This window comes from Phalaenopsis equestris, unplaced genomic scaffold (assembly GCF_001263595.1).
Source record: "Phalaenopsis equestris unplaced genomic scaffold, ASM126359v1 Scaffold000547, whole genome shotgun sequence".
Taxonomy (NCBI): Eukaryota; Viridiplantae; Streptophyta; class Magnoliopsida; order Asparagales; family Orchidaceae; genus Phalaenopsis; species Phalaenopsis equestris.
Genome location: NW_018164987.1, coordinates 69,853 through 89,674, shown reverse-complemented (window position 1 = coordinate 89,674; position 19,822 = coordinate 69,853). Strand labels below are relative to the sequence as shown.

The window sequence follows — 19,822 nt, the reverse complement described above, 5'->3', positions numbered from 1 at the left end:
TGTGGTGGGTTTGCCCCCCCCCCCCCCCCGAGTGTAGGATGTGGTACTCAAATTTTTAGGTGCACGAGGAATGGCCAAGGCTCGCATAATAGTCTCCGACCTTTTCTTTTAAAAAAAAATATTATATATATATATATATTATTAAATCACTTTAATAAACATTATTAAAGCTTACCTTTCTCGGTCTAGCCCTAACCCATGCGAGAATCCCCTGCACGTGAAGGGCTCGTTCATTTTCTTCGCATTGAATGCCACAAGCCGCTCATTGTCCACTCTACCCTCATACGTCACGAGAGCTTTTGCTTCGTCTCCCTCCTGGTCTACGTCGAGGTTCAATCCAGCAATGCAACCCTCGATGTCGTCGTTCAACTCATAACTAAGTTCCTGCCTCCCTCCTACGACAATTTATAGGGCAAACTCGCCTCATTGGCTTCCGACCACCTTGCTTCTTTACCCCTCCGTCATCACTTCTTGTCCTATTCTTCGTTTCCTCTCCCCTGGGTAACCGAAACGAAACGTCACATATATACGAGGCCTTGAACTCAATATCATATGATTGGACACAGAGCACGTAACCAATTGACCAAGCAAAATAAGCATAGCTATATTAAAAGAATTTTTACAAGAAAATTTAAGCTAAATGACAAAAAATCTAAAATACTTTATAGTATAGAAGTCGCATAATCAGAATAAGTTATTTTTATTCCACAAATGAATAATATGATTGATCTACTTGACCTCTATATTAAAAAAAAATTACAAAAAAATTTAAGCTAAAAAATAGAATATAAAATATTTTCTAGTAAATTAGTTGCACAATCAAAATAAGGTATTATTATTTAACAAAGACAGGTATCAAAGCCATGTAGAGAAACACGTCTATGTCCCTTTCTGGTTCCCTATTAATGTTGCAAGCCATTATATGATTAACCCGACTAAAGGCCATGTGAAAATTGTTAACTAAATTCTAATTTACTTCAAAATGACACCAAGAAAAAGGTTGTTATATAAAAAATCATATGATAAGAACATTGAAATTTTCATAAATGATGATTAGGCTGGAGATTCATCGAACCGAAGATCCACCTCTAGTCACTATACTTATGTATAAGAAAACTTGGTTCTATGGAAAAATAGTAAACAATCTATGCTCTCAAGAGTCAATGTTAAAACTGACTACAAAGGGCTGAGATATTTGGTAATGTGGTTGTTCTAATTTACTTCAAAATGACACGAAGAAAAAGATTGTTAAATAAAAAATCATAGGATAAGAACATTGAAATTTTCATAAATGATGATTAGGCTGGAGATTCATCGAGCCGAAGATCCACCTCTAGTCACTATACTTATGTATAAGAAAACTTGGTTCTATGGAAAAAATAGTTAACAATCTATGCTCTCAAGAGTCAATGTTAAAACTGACTACAAAGGGCTGAGATATTTGGTAATGTTGTTGAAAAGATCATTAAAAGAACTAAACCATTAAGTGAATAAAATGTTTAAAAGTGTATTGTGGCAATTAAGCTGTCATAAGTATTCCAATAAATTATATCCTCTGTGATAGGATTAAGCACGTTGAGATAACCTAATATTTTATCACAAAAAAAAAATTTTGAGATGAGTAACTGACGCGGGAACTACTGGGGACCTCCCTTTTCGCGGACCCGCAACAGTGCCACGTTACAGCACTGAGAACTAGAAGCAGGAGATGGATCACACAAATAGCACTGAATCTAACCGAGTTGCTCCCTTCCAATTTCTTTCCAATATTCAACATGTTTCCTTTAATTCTTTTTTCCTTTATAATACTTGTTTTTATATGTGTTATATTACGGTTTGGACTCGGGAGGGATAAGAACATTGAAATTTTCATAAATGATGATTAGGCTGGAGATTCATCGAGCCGAAGATCCACCTCTAGTCACTATACTTATGTATAAGAAAACTTGGTTCTATGGAAAAAATAGTAAACAATCTATGCTCTCAAGAGTCAATGTTAAAACTGACTACAAAGGGCTGAGATATTTGGTAATGTTGTTGAAAAGATCATTAAAAGAACTAAACCATTAAGTGAATAAAATGTTTAAAAGTGTATTGTGGCAATTAAGCTGTCATAAGTATTCCAATAAATTATATCCTCTGTGATAGGATTAAGCGTGTTGAGATAACCTAATATTTTATCACAAAAAAAAAATTTTGAGATGAGTAACTGACGCGGGAACTACTGGGGACCTCCCTTTTCGCGGACCCGCAACAGTGCCACGTTACAGCACTGAGAACTAGAAGCAGGAGATGGATCACACAAATAGCACTGAATCTAACCGAGCTGCTCCCTTCCAATTTCTTTCCAATATTCAACATGTTTCCTTTAATCTTTTTTTCCTTTATAATACTTTTGGCATATACTTTCTTTCAGGACAAGCCAGCGTTCCCTTTCTCTTTTTTAGGGTTGTATCCAAAAGTAGGTGCTTCGATTGTAGCTCGCCTGAGGTAGTGATTTATTTCCAAAGGATTGAGTGGTGCTCTGGCTGTAGCTCATTCCAACGAGGATATTTATCTTTGACTTTTCTATTCTCCACATTCCTTGTTTCACTGCCAATGCTGTTCCTGGCCTTCACTTAGCTGTCATGGTTGTCCCTGCCCTCCACCTTCGCTGTCGAAGCCCCTCAATCTTTCATGGTGTTGTTTACCACTTTCCAGCCACCCTCCATTGCCGAAGCTGACCCCGAACAGCCTTCCAGTTGCTGTTTTCTGCATTTCCAATCGCCGAAAATGCCTTCCCACCCTCCTCTTCATTGTTATTGCAGTTCCAATCCTTCATCTTTTGTTGCCTCTACCTAAAAATCCCTCATCTTGCTGTTTTACTGCTATCCGACCATCCTGCATTGCTACCGCAGCCCCGAACAGCACTTTCCCTGCTATTTACCCGCTGTCCAGCTCCTGCCCATGCTGCCACCACCCAGGACAGTCCGCCATCACGCTGTTCCAGTTTTTCTAACCTTTGCTGCCGTCAATTTTTCATGGTGTTGTTTATCACTTTCCAGCTGCCCTCCATTGCTGAAGCTGACTCCGAACAGCCTTCCAGTTGCTGCTCTCTGCATTTCCAACCGCCGAAAATGCCTTCCCTTCATCCTCGTCATTGTCATCGCAGTTCCAGTCCTTCATCTTTTGTTGCTTCCACCCAAAAGTCCCTCATCTTGCTGTTTTACTGCTATCCGACCATCCTACATTGCTACCGCAGCCCCGAACAGCACTTTCCCTGCTATTTACCCGCTGTCCAGCCCCTGCCCTTGTTGCCACCACCCAGGACACTCCACCGTCTCGCTGTTCCGGTTTTTCTAACCTCCGCTTTGCTGCCACCACCACCCTCTTAGTGCCACTCCATCTAGCTTTCCAACCGCCCTTCTGCTGCCTCTTTGAAGTTCCAAATACTTGTCGATCACCACTACCATAGTGCCACTCCATCTAGCTTTCCAACCACCCTTCTGCTGCCTCTTTGAAGTTCCAAACGCTTGTCGATCACCACTAACATACCGAGAACCACCCTAGTTAGTGTTGCGAGTCGTGTTATTGTTATTTCCTATTTCAAAGTGTCAGTGTCGTGTTTGTTGTAATTTTCCCTTCAAATGTGTTGGTTGTAACTGCCTATTGATAATATTTGTTTGCTAATTGGTGTTAGGGTTAACTCAGGTATTAGTAACCCAACTAGATTATGTTTCAACAAACTCTCAAATTATATATATTCTAGATTTACTTAGAATGAGGTTTCATAAACTAATCAACAAGTCGGAAATGATCAATATATAGAATCCATCTTGAGGTGTCTTAAGGTGGAGTGTTGAAATAATCATGAATAATCCACGTAAGACAAACTAACAATCAGTAAATAATAGCATCCCCTTATTTTTATGTAATTAACTATGAAATCAATTATTTATTTCATTAATTCATATTTTCTACCTATTTACATTCACTCTCATTTTATTTTGTATAAAAAATATGTGAAATTCAATCAGATAATCTCCCATTTTTTACTTTTCTCCTTTCTCGTTCTTACTCTCAAGAGTAAGAAATGGCAAAACAAGCCATGAATTGATAATTAGCATTTCAAATCATTGTATAAACATATTCAACGAGGTAATGACGATTAAAACTTGTTCAAATCTTTCTAAAACGTGACGATTAAATATAATCAAATATATCTGCAAATTACTGCTAGTAACTGTTAAAAAGAACAGGTGCTCTTCACCTGAAATCTTCTATCCCGACCTTGCTTTGCACTGCCACCAGCTGAATCGCCTTCAACTATGAAGATCTCTAGAAACATGATGAATAAAACTGATGAGCGGAAGATCAAACCTAAATTAAGCCGAAGAAGAATAGCGAAAAATGGAAGCAATAACTTGTCATTTGCGTCACTTTTTCAACATGCACCTCAAACTGATGAAAGAACAAAAGCATAGTGCTGACAAGTAATATATAGACAGGATAAATGATATGCAAAAAAGCTGCAAACAAACTAATGCATTGGCATATAAAAAATATGTTAACAGAAGTAAACCTACCAGATTCCTCAGGATTTGTAGAGGAACAATCTGCCAGCTTCCCTGGAAGAGAAGAAGACCTCAAAATACTTTTCGTTCTCACCAACTCTCTTGCTCGTTTGGCTGCCATAGCAGCCTACATATGTAATAAGAAAATTTTTAACCATATTTCATGGAATAGGTTCAACTAAGAGCCATATCTAAATGAATCTATTGATGATGTATGAAAAAAATGCTGAAAACCATCATCGAAATGACTTTTCATATTCAGCAAAAACAAAAGACTAGTCTACGCTAATATGATTGAATTTGAGAATACCGAATGGAGCAGAAAAAATACTACCTTTAGAGCATTAAGAGATTTTGTCAAAATTGAATCCAGTACATCTGGATGCAGCTCCAAATACTCAGTCAGATGCTCCTGAACACATTGCTCAACAATTTTACGCACTTCTGGATTTCCCAACCTTGTCTGCCAAAATAACAAGGAAAAACGTATCAAGAAAGCAGTTCCTCGTGCCTTATCTAAAGCATAGACAAAAAAGCTAAAAGTAAATGTGGCCAAATATTGAACAAATAATTGGAATGAGATTGAAAATCACCTTTGTCTGTCCTTCAAATTCTGGGCTTGGAACTTTCACAGAGATGATGCAAGATAATCCTTCTCTCACATGCTCACCACTTAAGCTTATATCCTTATCCTGCACATATTTCTGTTAAGAAATGTAGCAGCAGAAAACATACAATGGACAGTTCGGTATATATTAAAAATGAATATTATGATGAAGAAATCAAACTCATATTAAAAAGCAAAATTTTGTGTGTTATAACCCATGAACAAGACCAAGTAGAACTGAACCAGCTGAACTCCCTCAAAGGGCTGAGAAACATTGATCAATTTTGATTAATGCCATCTCCAACGAGATCACTGAGGGAAATTCAAAATCTCCCATATCAATCCTGCAAAGGAAAGACAGGCTTGAACAACCATGCCATCCACTTTGAGTTAGCCATCTTCCTACTTGATATCAAAAAGACACTAATGTGTAGTCTGTGATATCTCATCACCTTAAAGAATTCACAACTCCGGGTTGTTTCCTCGCCTCCCTTTCAGAAGCATTCCTCATTCGCATAATTTCAAGAGGTAATTCATCACACAATTTACAGGTGCCAAAAGACCTCCAAGGAACCCCTATGCCTTGCTAAAACTAAGCAAGTGGAGCAAAATTTCATTATCAGATTCTAGTGAGAATGCTAAAGCGAAGGTATTGAAGCCTATTATAGCAGAAGCGGCGCTCAACCAAAGTTTGGAGGGACCTTTTTTTGGTATGCACTCAACCTGCAAAAGACTAATATCTTGGTTGAGTTGCTCAAGGCCTCTAACTCATCAATAACCATATTAATAGAAAAATGTATAATTGCATAAAAGCCACTACAAGTAGACCCAATTCAAGTTGACTGCAAAACTTCCATCCAGCAAGAAACTTCTAATGGACTGAATTAAGCGAAGAAATCAAAGGTCAGTCATGATGCCTCACTTCCACCATCAATAATAATAACCTCAACGCCAATGGCCCCAACCACAAGATTATCACCGAAAGAGGAAAAAATTGAGAGGAACTTTGAGCCAATAAAGAGGAAAAGTCACATCCATTGCTTCATCGACACTCAATAATCACACCATTAGCATGACACTTTTTTATTTCTCTAGTGAGCACGAGGAGACTAAGGGAATAATAGCGCATTTGATTACATGGGGGGAAGGCAACCACCCAAACTCATCATAACTCCATCTTAGTCGATGCCCTGGTGACCTGCAATGAAATTTTCAAAGCTAAATCTAAAGATACACAGGAGACAGCCAATTAGGACTAAATTATTTCTCCAAGAAAAGGAAGCTAATTGCACCTGATCAATTATAAAACGATAGCAAATCAACTTATTCAAGAGCTATTCGCACTTAAGACTACCATAAAGCACTTGTGGGACTTTTTTTTTTTTTTGGGGGGGGGGGGGGGGGGGGGGGGGCTTGAAATGAACCAAGATGGGTACGGATGGTCGGACGGTGAAAATTAAATTTTTATATATTCATGTTTTATAACTAACATTTAACAAATGAAAAACTCACTAAAGAAAGTAAACTAAATCAATACTTATAAATTTAACTCATTTCTGATTGTCTGTGTTTTCCATAAATATTCCTTCTTGCACTTCTTTTAATCCATTAACTAAAACATAAAATGTTAAGTTAAAATAAATGTGAGGTAATCATAGCCAACAAATACTCATACTCCTAAAATATAGTTACACAATGAAAAAGAAGACAATATGCATATTAATTAAACTTTATGTACATAAATCTAAGAGTATGTGAAAGATTGTACTATCTAATATGATCATTCAATGTAATTCTAAACATTCACTATTTCTCATTGCATCGTTTACATATCAATATATTTTTAATCTATGATATCGGAACTAGTTGGGGTGTGCGTAATACAAAAAAAGTAAACTTTTATTAATGTAAAAAATATTAATAGAACATGACTCAAATAAACGAGAAATACAATAATGGACGAATCCCTAGCTAGAGCTATAGGAAGAGATTCAAAGGCGGCAGCGACATTGGCAGGGTGAGCGGTCGTTGGGTAGGTAGGAGATTGTGTGTTGTTGGTTGTAGGTGGATGGCGAGATTGTAGAGGAAGTAGGGGTGGTGATAGAGTGGGTAGGGAAAAGGTGTCGGTGAGTAGTAGTGAAGGAGTTCAAGTTTAAAACACCACCTCGGAGCAGGATACAACCAAAGCATCACATGTCGTTGGTTACACATCAAACAAGAGGATAGAGACTCCACACAGGAGATTAGAAAAAAACACTAGTAGAACTGCCTCCACTACTACTTCTACACAAGAGTAAATGGGTGAAAAATACAAGAAGAATCGAAAACACTCTTCCCAGAAAAGATCTGGTGTGAATAGCTCAACAGGATCGCGAGAATTCGTGATCCCTCCCCCGGTCTTGGGTTCTCGAGATCATTTGTCCCCACTCTGCTCCGTTTCGTGTAATTTTATGGAGCTTCGGCCCCCACGATTTCAAAGCGCCCCTCTTAAGACCGCTGCTCTGCACCTGAATTCAAGCGTCGTTCCAAGTGCTTGTGTCAGTCACCCAGTGTTGGGGAAGCTTCAACCTCGATTGTCGAAGCTCCAAGCTCTTCAAAGTATGGTGTTAAGTCGACGACGTTGAACATGACTGAAATGTTGTAGCACCCAGGCAGGTCAATCTTATAAGCGTAGTCAATCAAATTCTGAAGTACTCTGAATGGTCTATCTGCTCTCGGCTTAAGCTTCTCGAATGATCCTATGGGAAATCTCTCATTTTTCAACTGAATCCATACGAGATCGCCTTCCTAAAATGTTACTTTCTTCCTAGATTTATTTGTTTGTGCATGGTATTTTTTATTCTACTTAGTAATTTCCTTCTCAACCTCTTTGTGGAGCTTCTGGATCGTGAAATTCTTTGTGACATCCTTACTGATTTCTGAAGATGGCAGGAGCGTGCATGGTATTTTTTATTCTACTTAGTAATTTCCTTGTCAACCTCTTTGTGGAGCTTCTGGATCGTGAAATTGTTTGTGACATCCTTACTGATTTCTGAAGATGGCAAGAGCAATACCATTTCAAATGGCGTGAGCGGATTGTGCTCGTACACAATCCTGAAGGGAGTTTGTCATGTAGTTTGGTTGATAGATCGGTAATAGGCGAACTCAACTTGGGCTAGAATGAGATATCACTGTTTTATGTTTTTTTTCCCAGAAAACACCTCAGGAGATTATTGAGGCTCCGATTTACAACCTATGTCTCTCCATCTGTTTGTGGATGTGTTGTCAAGTTGAATTAGAGTTTAGTGTCGAGCTTTCCCCATACAGTCCTCCAGAATTGGCTAAGGAATTTGACATCTTTGTCCGAGGTGATGGTCTTGGGAATCCCATGCATCCTTACAATCTCCTTGAAATATAGGTCGACAATATGAGAGGCGTCTAGTGTCCGGTGAAATGGTACAAAGTGGGCCATCTTGGAGAATCCGTCTAATACAACCATTACAGAATCCTTGTTCCTTTGAGTCCTTGAAAGTCCTAACACGAAATTCATGCTGACATCCGTCCACAGTGTCTCTGTTACTGGAAGTGGTGCGTAAAATTCGGCGTTTTGAGCGCTTATTTTGGCAAAATGACAAATCATGCATTGCTTGACAGGTGGTTCTACATCTCCTGTTAGTTTTGACCCAAAAAAAAAGTGCTCTTACGAGGGTGAGGGTTTTGTCTCTAACAAAATGTCTTGCTAGTCCTCCATTGTGATCTTCCTCAATAATTGCCTCTTAGTAAACATCGGGGAATGCACAACTGACTCTGGTGGAATATGTATTCATTTGTGAGGCAGTATTACCCTGTTGGCTTCTCCTGACATTGCTCTCATATGTGTTTGAAATCATCATTTGTTTCATATAGATCCTTTATGACCTCGAAGCCCACAACTCGAGCTTGCATGGATGTAATCAATAAGTGTCGACAACTCAGTGCACCTGCTACTCAGTTCTAGCTTCCCTCTTAGTGTTTTAGTACAAACAAAAATGACGCCAGAAATTCCACTGAAGTGTCGTGTCGTTCCTTTAGTTTGTTCTGGCTATTCAGGACTTTTAGGGTCTCGTGATCTGTAAATAGTATAAACTTATTTGTCAATGCGTAATGACTCCAGTGTTCCAGAGAACTTACTACGGTGTGCAACTCTTTGTCGTAAGTTGAGTATTTCCTCCTGGACTCGTTCGATTTCTCACTGAAAAACGCGATGATGTGTTCCCCTTGGCTTAGTACTGCTCTGATCCCTATGTCAGAGGCATCACATTCTACCTCAAAAATTTGGTTGAAGTTAGGTAGTGCTAGCATTGGAGCCTGAATTACCTTTTCTTTCAATGCATCAAAACTGTCCTGGGCTGCTACTGTCCAAGTAAACTCATTTCCTATTAGAAGTTCAGTCAGAGGAGAGTTGATAGTACTAAAGTTTCTAATAAATCTTCGATATAAGGATGTCAACCACAAGAATTGCCTCAGCTCGGTGAATGATTGTAGTACGACCAATCTGATAATGGCAACTATCTTTATGGGATCCATCTGAATGCATGCACTAGACACGATGTAACCCAGACAGCATGCATGACTTATCATAAGGTGACATTTCTTCGGATGGGCATATAGTTGCTCGGCTCGCAGTACCCCAAAAATCGCCTCTAGATAATGTAAGTGACTGGTTGTATATCAGAATGTTATCAAAATAGACGACAATCTTTCCAATGTGAGGTTGGAATATATGGTTCATTAATCTCATTAAAGTGCTAGGCACGTTCAACAAACCGAAAGGCCTAATGGTCTACTCATCTCTCGGCCTCATCTGTATCTGGTGATAGCCGCTGCGCAAGTCTATCTTGGAGAAGATAGTGGCTCAATGTAGTTGGTTTAAGAAATCATCCATGCGGAGTATAGGAAATCAGTACTTAATGGTAATCTTGTTAATGGCTCAGTTGTCGATACACATTCACCACGATCCATCCTTTTTGGACACCATTAGAGTCGGGACTGCACACGGACTGGTGCTTTCTCTGACTAGCCCCCTTGTAATGAGGTCTTGCACTTTCCATTGTAGTTCTTCACACTCCACAGGTCTTCTAGGTTGGTCAGTTTGGCAATATGGATCCTGACATACGGTCGATGGCGTGTTGAATGTCTCTTTGTGGTGGTAGTTCCTTTGGTAAGTTTTCGGTCATAACAACCTTAAATTTTTGTATCAATGGTTGCAGTAATGTTGGTACATCTCTTTCTTCCTCGCTTCCATTCAAGAAGATTAATGCTAGTGTTACAGAGCCAATTCTGCCAGACTGCAGAAAAGTGGTACAAGAAACTAATGTTATCTCTGTATCGCCCCCGCCTTTGGCATCCTTAACATGTAGTAAAACTATATGTTTCTCATCCTTCTTGAAAGAACAAGTATTTTTAAACCTATCGTATTGAATCTTGCAATCAAACTGCCAAGACCTACCTAACATAATGTGGCAAGCGTCCATAGGAACGACATGGCCCCATATTAGTTCGTGTAGCTTGTTTCCGATGGAGAAGTCAGCTAGGCACTGCTGATCCACACATATCACATTGCCCTTCTTCAGCTAGGTAAGAGATTAAGATTGGAGATGCTTCTATGTCCAATCTTTTTTCCCAGGAGCGAGAACCCCGCGTTCTCGCGGCTCCCACTTTCGATGATTTCCCCTTAACGCTGCATTTGGTGCCAAAAATGTTATGTCTTAGCCAAGATTGGTCTCGCTCGGGCTCGGGTTCTAATATTCGCTGCACGCATATTGCTTCTTCTTCGTCTCTGTGGAGTTGAAGTTCTTCTGGACTCTCCTCTGACTCCTCATCGACTTTGTCAATGGCGCCTTGATCCGTGAATGTAACGACTCAGCTTGTTGGACAGATGGAGGCTATGTATCATAGTCGTGGCATCGGAAACACTTCCTGGCTGGCATTGTATTGGAGGAACTACCTCTCTTTGGCTTCTTCACGCTCTAATCTGCCCTATCAATCATTTAACCAATTTTGTTATTTCCTCCCGAGGTACCATTGTTAACTGTTGCAAATGCAGGTGACTGCTTAGTTGAAGATGATGGTCTGAACGACAACTAATGCCTGTTTTATTTCTGTTGTCTCTCCACCTTCAAGGCTAGTGTCTGGACACCCTCCAACGTCCAGTATGGTTGTAGTTGTACCACATTGGTGATTGTGGGTTTTAGTCCTTTGAGATATCTGACGATCATGTGCTCCTCTGGCTCTATCAGCTCACAAACTCCTCAACTGATAGGTCTCGTTCCTACAAATTTTGGAGTTTTAGGAATATGTCATGGCGATACTGCGGAGGAAGGTATTTTTTTTTCATTTCCTTCTTTTTATCCCACATAGCTATCTTTTCATTTAATTCCCCCCTCTACCTTTGTAGATTCTCCCACCAAAAGGAGGCATTCTTCTTTAGTTTAATTGCAACTAGCGTGACTCGTTTGTTCTCTGGTACGTCTTTATACTCAAAATATTCATTCGAGTGTTTGCAGCCAGACGATAAACTCATCAGGGTTCCTGCTTCCCTCAAACTCTGGGAGGTTCATCTTGATGTTGAAGTCCCTCTGACCTCTATAAGAGCCTCTTCTCTCAGCCTGCTTTGATATCGGATACCAAAACAGCGCAGTCGATATTTTTCATTGTTGTGATCTTCCCTGCGAAACGGATTAAGATCACATCTATGTCTTCCCTACGACTCTCGATCACAGTCGAAAGTAATCTTTTCCCGAGTCTCATCATCTAACTCGGTTAGTCCATATTGCAGAGAATGAATTTCACATTGGATCTCTTCTAGAGTGGTGTCAGATGCATCTTTCCGTGGTGGCATGGCTAGAGTTAGGAATTGGAAATAAAAAAATGATGGAGGTGAATTAGGTAGGGACGGGTGCTGGGGAATCCTATGATAAGACTAGGGTTGAGACTAGATCTAATACCAAATGATACTGAAACTAACTAGGATGTGGCGTAATATAAAAAAATAAACTTTTATTAATGTAAAAACAGTGATATGGCATGACACAAACAAAAGAGAAATACAATAATAGATGAATCCCTAGCTAGAGTTATACGAAGAGATTCGAAAGCAGTAGCACCATCGGTGGGGTTAATGGTCGTTGGGTAGGTAGGGGATTGTTTGTGGTTGGTTGTAGGTAGATTGGATGGCGATATCGTGAAGGAAGTAGGGGTGGCGACAGAGTGGTAGGAAAAATGGGTCGGTAAGTAGTAGCGAAGAAGTTTGAAGATTATAACACCACCTTGAAGCAGGATACAACTGAAGTACCACTTGTCATCGGTTACAACCTTAACAAGAGGGAAGATATTCACATAGGAGATTAAAAGACAACTCTAGTAGAATTGCCTCCCATAAACTCAGGGGACAGTTATTTATAGCCTGCTACTTCTACTCAAGAGAAATGGAGTGGAAAAGACAAAAAGAATCCAAAACACTCTTCTCAGAAAATATCCTGTGCGAATAGCTCAACTCGGTCGTGAGAACTCGCGATCCCACCACCTGCAGCGGGTACTCCAGCCTTCGCGAGATTGTGGGGCCCCGCCCCGCTTCGCATAGTTTCGCGGGGCTTCAGTCCCCTCGATTTCGAAGCGCCCCTCTTTGGAGAGCTGTTCTACGCCCGAATTCAAGTGTTGTTCTAAGCGCCTGCGTTAATTTGTATGCAAACGTCACTGCAGTACTATTTAAAATTATACCATGTAAAGTACTCAATATCTATTTTTTTTTTTTCATTTACGTGCATGGGTATCTAAATGTTCCTCCACTAATACCATAAAGGAGTTAACTCCATCATAGCCAAGCATGCACAGTCAAACAATTAGAATAATCAATCTCATTCTTATTTTCATATCATATTGTGCATCATATAATACATTGAATAGGCAGTAGATGATCATAATATAATACATTCAAATTCTAGTTGTGCAAAAGGATGACAGATATTTATTTTATCATGATGTAATTTGGAATGACAACACATACATAATTGACTTACTGGGATATCGTTACATTTGCATCACTTTCAACATGACCAACCTAAGCTAAACTGCAAGAACATAGAAGCTTCAATGAGTGAGGATGAAGTTCCCTTAACCCCGAAACACTGGCGTGTGCGTGAGGGATGCAGAGTCCCCGTCCCATGTTCCAACCCATGAACTAATCGGTCGAGGACAGAAGGAGAGCCAACTAGCTCCCTCCATTGGGTCGACGCCTCCTCTCAACCATGGGCCCAATCTTAATTATACATGACGTATATATTCGATTCATGTGTTTTAGGATTTCAGTTTTGTATTGTGTTTCTGTCAGAATAGTGGTCGGCATCCCTTGTTTTTCCTTCTAAAATTGTATCCAAAAGCGAGTGGTGCTCCAACTTATCATGTTCTGAGGAGGTGGTTATCTTTAAAAGGACAACTGGTGCTTTGGATGTATTTTCCAGTGAGGCCAAATGCTCATAGAACGATTGGGCATTATCCTAAAATATAAGAAGGATACATCGTTCCCTAGGAAGTATCCATACTACCAAGAAAATCTCCCTGTCCCTGATCATGGACTTTTAAGGGATGGACTTTTAAGGGTTTTTTTTTTTTTTGGAAGGGCGAAAAGAGGCTAAGGCCACCAAGACATGATGGATTTCAGAACTTCATTAACATGAGAAGATTAGTAGTAACATCAGCAATGAAATACACAGAATTAATTAATCAAAATATGAAACATAACATACCCTACAATTGGCCTCACTGGAAGCGAACTCCAATTAATGTAGAAACCAAAATGGTCTAGACGATAGATAAGAATTTGAAAGCAGACCAAATACTTGATCATAAAGAATTGCGGATCATAAAACATAGAGGTAAACTCATGAATGAATACCTGAGAAGATTATACAATGACCAAAACGCTAATATTACTTTCATATTGCTTGGTTGTAACATATCAAAAAACTATGAAAGACGCAGACATTCTCTACAATAGAACAATTCCAAGCTGTAATATAATTCAGCAAAATATGGTAGTCAATCTTCTTGAAGTATGTAATATTATATTTAGCAAACTAGTTACACGAGTATTTAATAACCTGCAATCGATCAACAGCAATAAAAGCTATAAAGCGAAACTTGTAAAAATGATGATTTGTAAAACATGCAAAAAAAAGGCATCAATTTGTCATACAATGTCTTGTAAGGGGCACCTTAATAAGTTTGGACCTCTTGCCCAGGTTGTTGATGGTTCTTGTTAATGCAGCCTTCATCCCATCTATATGAGTACCCCCATCAACAGTGCGTATGCTATTTGCATATCCTAGCATTGTGTCTGCATATGAATCAGCACACCTATTTATGATAAAATATGAATCAATATAGCACTGGTTATAGAAAGCATCAATGTTTCAGACTAATGCCAAAATTTGGTGGAGATGATCAGCAAACAGGAATATTACATAAATGGGGGCACTTAAAGACACGCCGCACAATTCTTATGTATTTCATATCTAACACCTAATCATTCATATGTACATGCATACAACTTAAATCTTTAAATCGCATAAAAAATTCCACTCTCATTACCTTTTGAAAAGTTAAAATCCTTTTCATGCATAGGCTTATAACACCAAGGTGTTATAAGTGTAAATATCAAACTATAGATGTTAGATATGTAAATACATAAGAATTGTGTGGTAACGTATGTAAATTTCCCCACACAGATTATGTAGTAATTACTAGTTAATGTTAAAACTTAACGAAAAAGGTAAATTTCAACAATAAGGATGTGCTAGAGAACATGTACATTACCACTGGAGAGCCACATCAACCGTGATTCCATCTGATTCTTTTCTGAATGCTAGAGTATCATGAAGAGGTTTCTGGAGGAGTAAAGGAGGTGATTAGTTCATGCCCTTTCCCAATGCATCAATCACCATAATCCTAATTAGCCTTTACCCAAATATTTCAGCTTGGTTGCATGAACCCTTTGAATAAAAGACATGCAATAATAAAAAAGCCTTTGCAGCCAAGGATAACACAAAAAGCACTGAAATAAATTTAGAAATTATTTAGTTCATTCTCTCGTGCATATCAGTGTTATATAATAAGCAGTATTATATAAATAATAATGTTATCCGATGTAAGTAGTGGTCATATTTTTCAAAAATTGCAATAATGTATGAAAAAGTTGTCATTTGCAAAAATGCATTGTTCTTACTGATATATGGAGTGTTCCTATATGTTTCTCCAGAAGTTACATTATCATCTAGTCCATTAGAATTATCATTATCATTTATCATAGATTAGTATTTGTATAATGGTTAGTAGACCATATTTATTTGGTGATCGTCTAATACACATAAATAAGAAACCCTCTTGCTAAATTAACACAATATCTTTTTTAAGAGAAACCCTAACTACCCCCCTCATAATGCTGCCTCGCATCAATCCAATATCCGAACCGCTCAGCTTCCCCTTGCCTCTCTCATATACTCTCCATCACTTGCAAAAGTTGCAAGCCTCGCTCGCAAGCTTTAGAGCTCGGGTTTGCTTACAACCCTGCACCTAGTTTCGGTGATCATGGAGGCCGAATTAAGAGTGGTCATGGACATGAAGGAAAGCCAATCACTCCATCCGATTATGAACATACAAATCATCCTTTGAAGCCATATTCAATAAAATTTGAATATCATTCTACTTCTCAACATGCCTTGAGCTCTTCAATGTATAAAACTTGCTTTGGCAATACCACCATCTTTCCAGGATCTATAACGCTTTCTTAGGAGGATAATAATCGCTTAGTTCAACACTCTAAGGCATTGTTGTCTTCATACTCAGTTTCTATTCCAAAAAATACGAGTAAAACTAAATAATCTTCAGGGGAATTATAGATACAACAAAGATAGCTGCATAACTCAAAAAACAAACATAGGATTTGTATATTATCTGATTTAATTTCATGTTCTCTACTATGCTAGTATGTTATAACTTATGTATAGATATGCACATTTTCATACGAGCATGCACGTTGTCTCTTTTCCAAGTATAAAATCTTATGTTAGTCATGATTATTTCTTTTAACTTTTTGTTGCTCATTCTTTGTTGTTACATTTCAGATAGGAGAAAGGAACACCAAGGTGAGTTGCTAAGTATGTTTTTGTACAGCTTTTAAACCATAATTTTGAGAGTTTGTGCATATGTTTTTGTACATACTTTTATTATATTGGATTAAGCAGCACAATACAGTTTTCATGTTTGGATGATATGATTTTCATACTTCTGATGTATGTATTTGAAGAAATTATGAAATGCAATGTATTACGTATAATGTGGCGATCTAATTAGACAAATTCATCAACCACTAGGTCCTGATTATAAAAGTCATAACGAGATTTGGTAAGAGTTGGTCTACCAATTTGCCAGCTCTGTCGCACATTAACCGACCCTTAAAGGGGGAGGGGGGTAGTTAGGGTATGATAATTGGCATGCATATTGTTTTTTTTATTGTGTTAATGTAGTTTATGAGTGTGAAAATTCATTGGCTTTGCTTAGCTCACAGTTATTTTAACTAACATTTTTTATTTAATTAAGTGATTTAAAAAAATGAGCAATAGAAGAGAAAATATTTATAGAAGATACAAACAACTAGTAGTAAAGTAAATTTAATTGCACCGCTTTAATTTATTTTTTGTAGTGACTCTTTCATTAATTAACTATTAATAATAAAAAAGAATTTAAAATATTTTAATTTCTACTGCTCGACCGTCTGTACCCATCTTGGTTAATTCAAAATCATGGGTCAGGTCGTGTGACAAATGCAGCCTTCATCTAGCTTGGATCAAAGATCTATAGGAATTCTCACACCAAATGAATTAAAGATCAACAATTCACGTGCCTTCATTTGCCCTAATCAAAAAATTATTATTTTGTTCTTCACTTGTTCTATTTATTTATATTTAATAAAATAACAATGCCATCCAACTCATTCAATGAAATAGTATTGGTAAGCCTTAATGATGCTTAAATCGTGAGAAGGAAATCTACACCTAGACTCAGATTAAAGATAAAAGGAAGAAGGTAAGACTGGAAGGATCAAAGGTAAATTGATGCAAAAAGTGGTTTTCATCTGGTCCAATTAAAGATTGATGATCATATATTTGCATATTGACCAAATCAAAGAGGTTGCCCAGAGTGAGGTCAAATGCTTTTGTCAAGCAACAAGTATAGTGTTAGTGAGCTCATGTGATGGTGTCATGACCTGACCCGGAATTTGGAATTAACCGAGGCAGGAATTAACGATCGGATGGTAGAAATAAATTTTTGTTTTTTTTTATTTTTATCACTGACAGCTTAATATCTAACTATTAATTAAAAGAGCCACTAAAGAAAACAATTAAATTGACCAAATAAAATAGTTACCTTTCAGATTGTTGGCTTCGACAACCGTACAAATTAGTTCATCTTATTCAAAAGCTAAAACTTAAAAAATTATTAAAATAACATAATGAGTTATCTGAAGATAATCAAGAGCAATTACACTTCTAAAATATAGTAAACCAAGAAAATGAAAACAATATGCATGTTGGACTTTCATATATCACTATATGAAATCTTATAACAATCTAATACAAGTGTTCATGATATTTACTCAATGAAAATAATCGAAAACTTTTATATGCATTAACTTTAACCTTACTCTCCAAAGTTTAGACTTTAACTTTACTTTTATTTTATACTATTAACATTTATATTTGCCTTAGGAGCACTATTAAAACATAACCAAACAACTCCTAACTGATATTATCTCGTCGGCACAGCAGTTCATGATCTAATTGACACGATTGTCTGAGGTGAAAATGTGTCTACTTAGCCGATAATCTCCCATAGGGACAACGGTTAGTGATCTAAATATCACAATTATTTGGATGGTAGAATAACATATACATGCACGGGTACACTAGCATCCTTTGCCTATATCATAAGGAGGTGAACTCATCCTCTTAGCATCCACATACAAACATTCATATATGCACTATTTCATTCTTCAATCATGTATTCCTTTCTTATGAAATACTATAACTATATCTAATAATGAATAAATACAATCTTACTAAATCTATAGGACATGAAATAAACAGATATATGCACTTACACAAGAATCTACATATCATGTGGTCATAAAAACTCTTCTAAAGAAAATTATAATGCAACTATTTAATATGCATATTTTTTCTGCACAACAACATGAAGAATTTGTTATAATTTAAAATTCACTGAAACACGGTATAAATAAAATCAAGCATACATTTAAAAATAATGAAAATTACTAAAAGTTATAAATATAATTACTTAATTTGATTGTACTTTATGAAATGATCCCTTCAAATCTTTTAACTTTCTCCTTTACAAGTTTAATGTCCCTAGTTATATTTCATAATATTCTAGCATTAAAATGTAAAAATTTATCATTAAATTGTCAACAATTGATTACTAATTAAACATAAATTATACCATTTTATCTATTCCTTTTATGCACAATCCGTGATTCAATTTTTAATGTTGGAATCCAACTTTCTTTAATCTCTGATTTCATTTATAACATTACTATTAATATAAAATTTTACAATAGGATTAACTTTCCTCATTCAAATCCGAAATTTGAAAATCCTCCCACTTCAGCTTCCTGATTTCAATTTGCACGAATCTTATTTTAATACTTAATTATATATTTGAAAATCCCTTTCCTTTCATAACAGTCATTCTCCCCTTTCTTCTTCTACTTCTCATGTTTCTTCTTCTTCCACTTCTTATGTTTCTTCTTCCTCTTCTTCAGCTTCTTCTTCTTCTTGATCACACCATTCTACCTTCCGTAGCTCTTCCTCCTCATCTCTACTCTCTCTGTCGATCTCTCCCTTCTATATCTTGGTTCAAATTAGGCATTTCGTAATTAACTCCTTCAAATCAACCCAACCACTCAACACAACCCTTAGATAAAATTTTATTTTTAAAATTATTTATTTATTATTATTATTATTATACTGTTACTACAGTTGGAAGCTATGGCAACAGGCTCAAATGCCGCGGTTCAAGGCATCAAAGGTGTGTAAGGAGCTTGCATGAGAAAGAGTAGGATAGCACTGGAAACTAGTCGCAAATGCTATCATCGAGAGGGTTGGGGGTGTTTAGCTCATGGTTCGACTGTGGTTTTGTATGAGAAAAAGATTGATGCTCATAAAAGAGCACAGCTGCAGGGCATCTTAAGTGAGAGGCTTTGCACTGTGTGGGCCGAGATGTGGGAATAGATCACTCGAAAGCAGGAAACATAAAGGGCTTTGAATTTAAAAAAGAAAGAATAGGGGATGAAAGTAACAATGGATGAAATAAAGTGAGAGTAAAGTCAAGCCCGAGGGAAGGGGATTATAAGACCATTAGCATGAGTAAGGTCTATTGTCACTAGGCCTAAATGAAAAGGGATCATGTTAGGTTCTTTAAAAAGCATGAATAACATATCGATTGAAACAAGGACAGATACGCAATCATCCGTTCAAATGCAGTGCAGAGTGTTTATATAGCCAGGAAATCGTACCGTAGGAGTTGCCGATATTTTTTTTCTTTTCAACATATATATATATAAATATAT

General features: G+C 37.4%; 1 protein-coding gene across 2 annotated transcripts in view; it reads right to left on the bottom strand.

Annotated features, from left to right (window-relative positions):
• LOC110029089 (DNA gyrase subunit B, chloroplastic/mitochondrial-like) overlaps positions 1 to 19,822 on the bottom strand; it is a 70,176-nt gene that overhangs the window by 22,932 nt on the left and 27,422 nt on the right. Inside the window, exons 9-14 of one of the 2 annotated variants that reach the window (XM_020731215.1) lie at positions 14,992 to 15,062; positions 14,391 to 14,532; positions 5,147 to 5,257; positions 4,888 to 5,016; positions 4,566 to 4,680; positions 4,250 to 4,317 (exon numbers count right to left, since the gene is read on the bottom strand). In XM_020731215.1, the coding sequence (XP_020586874.1) occupies positions 4,250 to 4,317; positions 4,566 to 4,680; positions 4,888 to 5,016; positions 5,147 to 5,257; positions 14,391 to 14,532; positions 14,992 to 15,062 (636 nt within the window). The remainder of the gene's footprint in view (positions 1 to 4,249; positions 4,318 to 4,565; positions 4,681 to 4,887; positions 5,017 to 5,146; positions 5,258 to 14,390; positions 14,533 to 14,991; positions 15,063 to 19,822) is intronic. The other variant, XM_020731216.1, reaches the window with a different exon arrangement.